Genomic DNA, 9,628 nt, shown 5'->3' on the forward strand with positions numbered 1-9,628 from the left:
GTCGCCGGAGAAGAAGAACAACAACGGTCGGGGAGGGGGGGGGGAGGATGGGAAGGCCGCGGTAGGGCTCGGGTGCTGCACGGCTCGGGGCACGGCTCGGTGTCCTCTTGTACCAATGCTGAGCTGGATAAGTTAGTGGGTCCCACGCTGTGGGTCCCGCTCACCTGACCAATGCCGAGCTGGATAAGTTAGTGGGTCCCACGCTGTGGGTCCCGCTCACCTGATTCGAGTTTTAAACATGTTTCTTTGGATTAGGCAGCAGTGTCGCACGGCAGCTATTTTTTCCAACGCAGATGTCGCATGAGAGCCATTTGAACCAACGATGTCGCATGAGAGACAATTCAACTCAACGATGTCGCATGGGAGCTATTTGCCCATATATGACAGGGAAAAGAGGGCGTTCGGCGCCGTGGTTCGTTGCCAGAAAATACATCTCCGCATATCCTTGCTTCGTCTACCTCCCTCTCTGAAACCTAGTTCGATCTAGCTAGGGTTAGACCCCAACAATTGGTATCAGAGCCTCATTTGTTCCCGTGCTCGTGGCCATGGCGATCGTCCCGCACGGCGCAGGGGGTAGCACGGTGTCGATGCCGATGCCGATGCTCACACCGGACAACTACACGGTGTGGGCGATCAAGGCCGAAGCCATCCTCGACGCCCAGAACCTCTGGGAAGCGGTGTCGCCGGCGAGCGGCGCGGCGGTCAACGCGGGAAAAAACAAGACGGCGAGGGCGGTGCTGTTCGGTGCGCTCTCTGAAGACTTGTTGATGCAGGTATCAACGAAGAAGACGGCAGCTGAGGTGTGGCCAGCTTCAAGACGAGGTTCGTCGGCGCCGATCGGGTCCAGGCGGCGCGGCTCTCCACTCTCCGCAGCGAGTTCGACAAGCTGCGCATGGAGGAGGGGGAGGCGTTGGACGCGTACGCCGGCAAGATCGGCGGCATGGCAGCAAGGTATGCTGGCCTCGGCTCGACGCTCGGCGACGCCGCCATGGTGAAAAAACTGCTCGACACGGTGCCCGATTGGTTGTATGCCGCAGTGGCCGGGATCGAGCAGTTCTGCAACGTGGAGACGATGGCATTCGAGGAGGCGTTGAGCAGGCTCAAGGCGTTTGACGAACGCTTACGTCGGCGCACGCAGGACGACGGTGGACGAGGTGGCGATCAGCTGATGTTCACCGCGGCCCAGTGGGAGGCACGGCAGCGTCAGCGGCGGCAACCTCGACCACGACGACGGTGCGAGCAGCGTGGCTTCGGGCACGAGACGGCGGCGCGGGAAGTGCTACAACTGTGGCGTTCGCGGCCACTTCTCCCGTGACTGCCGGCAGCCGAAGAAGGAGAAGGCGCTCCTCGCCGACATCAACGACGAGCCGACCTTACTGTAGGTCGTGTCTTAGGGGGAGATTGTTAGGAATAAGACACGGCGTTGGTGGTGACCAGTGTGTGCGTGCGTGTTGGTCGTGCCGGACGCCATGGCGAGTGTGCGTGCGTTGGGTGCGTGTCGAGTCTGTGCTCATGATCGAGTCGTAGTCAGTTAGCAGCAGTCGCGGTTGGACGCGTCAGAACGCGTAGTAGAGGACGGCGTAGGCGAGCAGAGTCCCTGGGCGCTCGTACGTGCGTGCGTACCAAAGGAAGCTTGGGCGCTGCGTCTCGTAGACTATAAAGCCAGCCTATTAGTGCGTCCAGATTGAAATACGTAGGTGGTTAGAAGTCTAGATACGTTCTATATATATGACAGAGAAAAGAGGGCGGTCGACGCCGTGGTTCGTTGCCAGAAAATACATCTCCGCCTATCCTTGCTTCGTCTACCTCCCTTAGTTCGATCTAGCCAGGGTTAGACCCCAACAAAGATAACGCTGCCGCCTGCACACGCTCGCGCAGAGCTCCGCGGACCGCAGGAAGACGCTGCTGCTCGCGTTCGTGACCGTCTCCACCACGACGCTCGTCATTGCGGGGGGCTCGCCATCGTTGGCTGTCGGCCGTGCTGGGTCAGCTCAGGCGGGTGTACAGGGCCCCGCCCCGCTCCTGGACCTCGCCATCAGGGCCGACCACGTCGCGGCGTACAACGGGCAGGCGCGGGGGTTCGATGATGGGGGGTCCGGCCGTGCTGGGTCAGCTTAGGCGGATGTACAGGGCCCCGCCCCGCTCATGGACCTCGCCGTCGGGGCCAACCACTGGGGCGGCGGAGCAAGCTCCCATGTCTGGACGGGAGGGAGAGTAGAGGAAGATCTGGTCTGGTCCGACCGGGTTGGTCGGTTGACCAGGTGCGATTTTTTTAGTTTTGACGAATTTGCAAAAGAAACCCTCAAATGCCTACGTATTAATGTTGTTGCGACGACGTGGCCAGTCAACGCCAAGTGGATCCAGTCGACCGCCGCCAAATCAACGAATACATACACAAAATTGTATAATGGACCGTGTGCGACCCACCAGAGCAAGTTTAGGAATGGTATTTCGGGTATTTCTAACCACAGGGACTAAAGTGACCACCGACCTAAGTTATTAGCCCTATAATGAATTTTCTCTTAGGAAATAGTTTTCAAGGTGAGCAATCCTTGGATCCCCAGGTGATTCCCTCTAAATGCTTCTGAACTATCTTGTACATGAATGCCTAAAATTACTAACAACCCATGCATGAACGCCTGAAATTATCAACATACAATTTTTGTCTCTAAGAATCATGTTAATGATTTCACAACATTTTACAGTTTGTATATTTTACAGATTAATTCAAGCGGTGGCATCGGTTACAATTTTTTTTCTTTTTATTTAATTTTCTAAATGCTAAGAACATTCATAGCTTCTAACATGCCCTTGTTTGGCAAATTACATTCCATTTTTGCCATGGCAAAAAATACTTCTATTCACATGGCCATTTTTAGTTTGAATTGCCATGGCAAATTTATTGTACATAGCATGACAATTTTAATTTAAATGATGGCAAATTTACATTTGCAAAACATGGCAAATTTAACTATGTAGCACAGTAAATATATAGCCATGGAATTTTTTAATTTATTTCCATGACAAAAGTACTCCATTTTTGCCATGCCAAAAATTAATCCATTTTCCCATGTCAAATTTTTACTACATGTTTTCCATGGTAAAAATACCTTTATTCACATGGCAAATTTTAGTTTAAGTTGCCATGGCGAATTTTAGTTCAAGTTGCCATGGCAAATATATTGTAAAGAGCATGATAATTTTAATTTAAATATGATGGCAAATTTACATTTCCAGAACATGCAAATTTTACTATGTAGGAATGCATCTTAAATATACTTGTGTAACCATGGCATTATTTAATTTATTTCTAAGGCTAAACTTTACTCCATTTTTGCCATGGTAAAAATATTTTTTATTCACATGGAAAATTTTAGTTTAATTAGCCATGGCAAATTTCCTGGTTTTTAAAGACTTGGCTTTATTTGTCACAGCAAAGAAAAACAAAATTTTGGGCTTTTTATTATGTTTCACTGTTGTTGTTTTTCCGTTTTCAGTTTCGCAAGGAAAAAGCGTGTAGAGCTATGGGTAGGGTGTTTGGGTTGTGGAGGTTCTGTACCAAACGAAATCGTTTGTACTGAGGGTTCCTCGTGCTGAATGAAAAGTTCGGTGTGGGAGGTTGCCAGACCAAACATTCGGCCAATATGGACGTCCAAAAATAAAAAAGATTAGATTGGCCAAAACGAATCCTACTACCGAGTTATTTTTTTGAAATCCTAGAACCGAGTTTTTTTTACAATTAAATCCTACAACTGAGTTCAATTACCACAGATTGTAATATAAGCGGATATGGAGTTGTTTTACAGGGACGTGCTACGCGTTGGTCAGTGAATCTTTTTAAAAGATCCGCCGGGTTGCAAGTTGTCGGATCGGCGTAACCTTGTGGTTGAGCGTTGTCCTCACTTTTGCAACAGAGTTTATGATGCAAGTTTCCTTTTGCAACACAAGTCTTGTTGCAAAAACATTTGCAACAAAGGTTGTGCTGCTTTTTTTGCAACATAGGTCTTGTTGTAGAATTTTTTCGTGCCTTCATTTTTTGCAACATAGGTGTTACTGCGGAAGGAACTTTTCAAACACAGGTGGTGTTGCTGAAAAAAATAAAACAAAGATGTAGTTAGAATAGCCGGATGATCCCAATTTTTTTTATATAGTCTTCATCTGCCTCAAAATAAATGACTCAACTTTCTACTAGAAGTATACTGTATATTTAAACAAAGCGGGCCTGAAGTTTACTTGAAGAGAAACAATCTTCGATAGGTAAAAAGGAAAAAAAAAGAATCTTCGATATCGGCGGCTAGCCCTATCCCCTCGCGTGCGTGGCTACTTCTTCGGTAAACTAAGTGGGCGATGTGGGCACCGTGGGATTAGCCCACTTAATCCATGTATCTAAATGTTTCGTCCGTGGGTGTCCATTTAGACTAATTAAGTGGGCTTTTAAGTGGACATCGTGGGCGGCCCGTGTCCACCAACAGCCTGAGCGGATGCGGTGGCATCTGCTGTAAATTTACCTGCCTCCTCTCGTTCGTCGGGGGGTCTCAGCCGTTCAGCGAGGCGGTTTTCCCAGATTGGAAGTCCCGAAGAGCCGCCCCACCCCACCAATCCAACCCCAATAGTTCCGGGACCGACCAGCAAACCCTAGCTCCACATTCACCCACTAGCCATGGCGGCGGCGGCGGCGGAGGGTCCCGGCGACGACGGGCTCCGAAAGTTGGAGTACCTGTCGCTCGTCTCCAAGGTCTGCTCGGAGCTGGAGACGCACATCGGTGTAGGCGACAAGGTTCTGGCTGAGTTCATTACCGAGCTCGGCCGCGACGCCCCCTCGGTCGCCGATTTCGACGCCAAGCTCAAGGCCAACGGCGCCGACCTCCCCGACTACTTCGTCCGCACGCTCCTCACCATCATCCACGCCATCCTCCCGCCGCCCTCCCATAACCCTAGCTCCGCCGCCTCGCAGTCCAACTCCAAGTACCGCGCGCTCTCGCGCCCGGACGACGCAGATCGCGCCCGCGAGCTCCGCCTCGAGCTTGAGCGTGATGCCAATGCCGCAGCGGCGACCACCCCTGCCCCTTCCAGGGACCGCAGTCGCGATGACCGCTCTCGGGACCGTGACCATGACCCCAAGCGTGATGAACCACGCGGACGGGATCGTGACCATGACCGCAGTCGTGACAGAGACCGCGGGCGTGGTGATCGCAGCCATAACCGTGACCGTGCACATGATGACCGTGGCCAGGATCGTAACCATGACCGAGGTCGTGAACATGATAATGGCTGGGACAGGGATCGAGACCGTCGTCGCGACAGAGTCCGGGAGGGAGATCGGGATGGTAATGGTCGGAGGGATCAGGACCGCCTCCAGCAAAGGGACAGGGATACAGGCAAGGCCCATGGAAGGAGCAGGAGGTATGTGGATGAGGAGGAGGGACAGCAGGAAAGGGCTGGAAGAAGGAAGATGGAGAATACCATGACAAATTCAAGTGGCGAGCCTGAGCTTTACCAGGTGTACCGGGGGAGGGTGACCCGTGTAATGGACACCGGTTGCTTTGTCAAGCTTGAGGATGTTCGTGGTGGCTGTGAGGGGCTTGTTCATGTATCGCAGATGGCAAGCAGACGGGTAGCCAATGCAAAGGAGGTGGTGAAGCGCGATCAGGAGGTGTTCGTGAAGGTAGTTTCGGTAAAGGGAGATAAGTTGAGTCTCTCACTGAGAGATGTGGATCAGGATACAGGAAAGGACCTTCTGCCAATGCAGCGTGGTGTGGAGGATGCACCAAGGACTAACCCATCTGTTGGTAGTGCTGCTGCTGCTGGGCCTGGAAGGAGGTTGGGTCTATCGGGGATTGTGATTACAGAGGAGGATGAGGTTGCACCCATCTCGCGGCGTCCCCTCAAGCGGATGAGCTCACCAGAGAGGTGGGAGGCGAAGCAGCTAATTGCTTCGGGTGTTCTTGATGTGAGGGATTACCCACAGTTTGATGAGGATGGCGATGGAATGTTGTATCAGGAGGAAGGCGCAGAGGAGGAGTTGGAGATTGAGCTTAATGAGGATGAACCAGAGTTCTTGCAGGGACAGAGCAGATTCTCAATTGACATGTCACCTGTTAAGATTTTCAAGAATCCAGAGGGTTCATTAAGTCGAGCAGCAGCTCTCCAGACTGCTCTCATCAAGGAGCGCCGTGAGGTTAGAGAACAAGAGCAGAGAGCAATGCTGGACTCGATACCCAAGGATCTGAATAGGCCATGGGAGGACCCAATGCCCGACACAGGCGAGCGACACCTTGCACAGGAGCTTAGAGGTGTTGGTCTATCAGCTTATGACATGCCAGAATGGAAGAAGGAAGCATATGGAAAAGCTTTAACGTTTGGGCAAAGGTCAAAGCTTTCAATACAAGATCAGAGGCAAACTCTTCCAATATACAAGTTGAAGAAAGAGTTGATTCAAGCTGTGCATGATAATCAAGTTTTAGTTGTTATCGGAGAAACTGGCTCTGGAAAGACAACGCAGGTGACACAATATTTGGCTGAAGCCGGTTATACCACAAGGGGTAAAATTGGTTGTACTCAACCTCGTAGGGTGGCTGCAATGTCTGTTGCAAAGAGAGTGGCAGAAGAATTTGGCTGTCGACTGGGAGAAGAAGTTGGTTATGCCATTCGCTTTGAGGATTGCACTGGCCCAGAAACTGTGATAAAATACATGACCGATGGAATGCTTCTGCGTGAAATTTTAGTTGATGAGAACCTTTCCCAGTATTCAGTAGTCATGCTTGATGAAGCGCATGAAAGGACCATCCACACAGATGTTCTCTTCGGTTTGCTGAAGCAGCTTGTTAAGCGTAGACCTGACATGAGGCTTATTGTTACTTCTGCTACCCTTGATGCTGAAAAGTTCTCTGGGTATTTCTTCAACTGCAACATCTTCACAATTCCGGGAAGAACATTCCCAGTGGAGATACTCTACACCAAACAACCAGAAAGTGACTACTTGGATGCTGCATTGATTACCGTGCTGCAGATCCACTTGACAGAGCCAGAGGGTGATATCCTCGTTTTCTTGACTGGTCAAGAGGAGATTGATCATGCCTGTCAATGTTTATATGAGAGGATGAAAGGGCTGGGAAAGGATGTTCCTGAGCTCATAATTTTGCCTGTGTATAGCGCTCTGCCTAGTGAAATGCAGTCAAAGATCTTTGAGCCAGCTCCACCTGGGAAGAGGAAGGTGGTCGTAGCCACCAATATTGCTGAAGCTTCTTTAACCATTGATGGCATATATTATGTCATCGACCCTGGCTTCGCCAAAATCAATGTTTATAATTCAAAACAAGGGCTTGATTCATTGGTCATCACTCCAATCTCACAAGCATCGGCAAAACAAAGAGCAGGGCGTGCTGGCCGTACTGGACCAGGCAAATGTTATCGTCTATACACTGAAAGTGCTTACCGCAATGAAATGTCACCAACGACGATTCCAGAAATTCAAAGGATCAATTTGGGTTCTACAGTTCTTAATATGAAGGCAATGGGGATAAATGACCTACTATCGTTTGATTTTATGGACCCCCCAGCACCCCAAGCACTTATCTCTGCTATGGAACAGCTTTACAGCCTTGGCGCTCTTGATGAGGAGGGCCTTCTTACCAAACTGGGCAGAAAAATGGCTGAATTTCCACTGGATCCACCACTTTCAAAGATGCTACTAGCTAGCGTCGACCTTGGATGCAGTGATGAGATACTGACTATTATAGCGATGATTCAAACGGGGAATATTTTCTATAGGCCTAGAGAAAAACAGGCTCAAGCTGATCAGAAAAGGGCCAAATTTTTCCAGCCAGAGGGAGATCATCTTACTCTACTTGCTGTATATGAGGCTTGGAAAGCAAAGAACTTTTCAGGGCCCTGGTGCTTTGAGAACTTTGTTCAGTCAAGATCGCTAAGGAGGGCACAAGATGTCAGAAAGCAGCTTCTAACTATCATGGACAGGTAACTAGTCGAATTAGAATAAATTGAATGAAGAGCCTCTGCATTAGATGTGTATTTTTTGTTTAATGTAATGCAGCAGCATTTTCTTTCTGTCTTGATTCAATGGAGCTTTTCCTTAGTAGATTTCTATTAATCAAATTCAAAGCATTCGGTATGACCAAATATTGCAGTCGCTTTAATCCGGTGTTTGTACTGTAGACTGCATAGCAGATTAGCAGTACTCATCACATCAAATACAATCAGTATGCCTAATTTATATGCAATAATTATGACGAGAATATTCTGAAGACAGGGATAAAAACGTATGCTCATAATGCTGATGCAAAAGATAATGAAAAGATTACGTATAAGAGGGTAAAAAACGAACCATGCAGTGTATTAGGTCCACTATAAGTTGCATAAATTCTGTTGCATGTGGATATTGAATTGGAATTAATGATTGGTTTCTGCGGGTGCATACTGTAGACAGTCAGGGATACCAATATTTGTGTGGTCTGCTAATTTGGATCCTATATTACTCCCTCAGGTTCGCTAAAAAACACTGTAGTGTTGTATACAAAAACATTTCACAATGGGAATTAGTGAAGATGGTTGTGCTTTTTCGGAGACCTATCCATGGCTTGTTTCATTGTGTTTTTGTTATCAAATGTTCAGACAACCTGCTTTCACTTCATATCCAATGCTGGAGGTGTGTCGTTGGATCTATTGTCCTAGAGCTTGTTATGATATTGTTTGTGTGCTAACATATTTGCCGATGTATCTGCAGATATAAGTTGGATGTTGTTGCTGCTGGGAAGAACTTCACGAAAATAAGGAAAGCAATCACTGCCGGCTTCTTTTTCCATGCTGCCAGGAAAGATCCCCAGGAAGGATACAGAACCTTGGTGGAGAACCAGCCAGTGTACATTCACCCAAGCAGTGCGCTGTTCCAGCGCCAACCAGATTGGGTCATTTACCACGAGCTTGTAATGACGACCAAGGAGTATATGAGGGAGGTGACCGTGGTTGACCCGAAATGGTTAGTGGAGTTAGCGCCAAGATTCTACAAGGGCGCAGATCCAACCAAGATGAGCAAGAGGAAGCGACAGGAAAGGATTGAGCCTCTGTACGACAGGTACCACGAGCCCAACTCATGGCGTCTCAGCAAGCGCCGAGCTTGATGGTCCATCATAATACCCTACCACAAGTTTTGGCGGAACTGTAAATACTTGTGCTCTACTCCTAGACACTGTTGCACTAGGTATTTTTACCTACCGGAGTCTAGTCCTGGATACCGTTGTATGGATATTTAGTTATTTACACTTCAGCGCTCGACCATTACTGGGTGATTCAGTTTTTCCAGTTTCGGATAATTTAGATCGGATAATTTAGATAATACTACCTGTGTTTCCTTTTACTCCACATTAGGAAATATGCCTGTGCGTCGCAACTGGAAAACAAAAACAAACCACGTAAAGCTTGTGTGGACATGGTAGAGATCTCAAGGAATCATAGACCCTGCTTTACATATATTGATGAATCATATACCTCGTCTTTATCCATCCCAATCCATGGTTTGTTCCATGATCTTAAATCGTGACGGACCAGATAGAATTGTGCATGGTTATAAATTAAGAGCAACTTCAATGGGGTGACCCATTTCGTCCGTCTGTAT

At 48.5% G+C, this 9,628-nt stretch overlaps 1 protein-coding gene across 2 annotated transcripts; it reads left to right on the forward strand.

The window, feature by feature from the left end:
• Positions 1-4,531: 4,531 nt before the first annotated feature.
• Positions 4,532-9,310, forward strand: LOC123096920 (probable pre-mRNA-splicing factor ATP-dependent RNA helicase DEAH5). 2 transcript variants are annotated; one of them, XM_044518713.1, is made up of 3 exons: positions 4,532-7,974; positions 8,501-8,662; positions 8,741-9,310. In XM_044518713.1, the coding sequence occupies exons 1-3, from the start codon at positions 4,661-4,663 to the stop codon at positions 9,132-9,134; spliced, it is 3,870 nt and encodes a 1,289-aa protein (XP_044374648.1). In that variant the 5' UTR covers positions 4,532-4,660; the 3' UTR covers positions 9,135-9,310. The 2 variants fall into 2 exon arrangements, with proteins under 2 accessions (XP_044374648.1, XP_044374647.1); XM_044518712.1 differs by lacking the exon at positions 8,501-8,662 and having other exon boundaries at positions 4,535-7,974.
• The last annotated feature ends 318 nt before the right edge of the window (positions 9,311-9,628 follow it).

The sequence above is a fragment of the Triticum aestivum genome, chromosome 4D, assembly GCF_018294505.1.
Source record: "Triticum aestivum cultivar Chinese Spring chromosome 4D, IWGSC CS RefSeq v2.1, whole genome shotgun sequence".
In the NCBI taxonomy this organism is placed as follows: domain Eukaryota; kingdom Viridiplantae; phylum Streptophyta; class Magnoliopsida; order Poales; family Poaceae; genus Triticum; species Triticum aestivum.

What these genes read in the sequence shown, in the direction of transcription:
- LOC123096920 (XM_044518713.1), top strand. Translation starts at nt 4,661, where the DNA reads ATGGCGGCGGCGGCGGCGGAGGGTCCCGGCGACGACGGGCTCCGAAAG. An exon ending in CTTCTAACTATCATGGACAG is followed by an intron (nt 7,975 to 8,500) that starts GTAACTAGTCGA and finishes TTACTCCCTCAG; the next exon opens with GTTCGCTAAAAAACACTGTA. An exon ending in CTTCATATCCAATGCTGGAG is followed by an intron (nt 8,663 to 8,740) that starts GTGTGTCGTTGG and finishes ATGTATCTGCAG; the next exon opens with ATATAAGTTGGATGTTGTTG.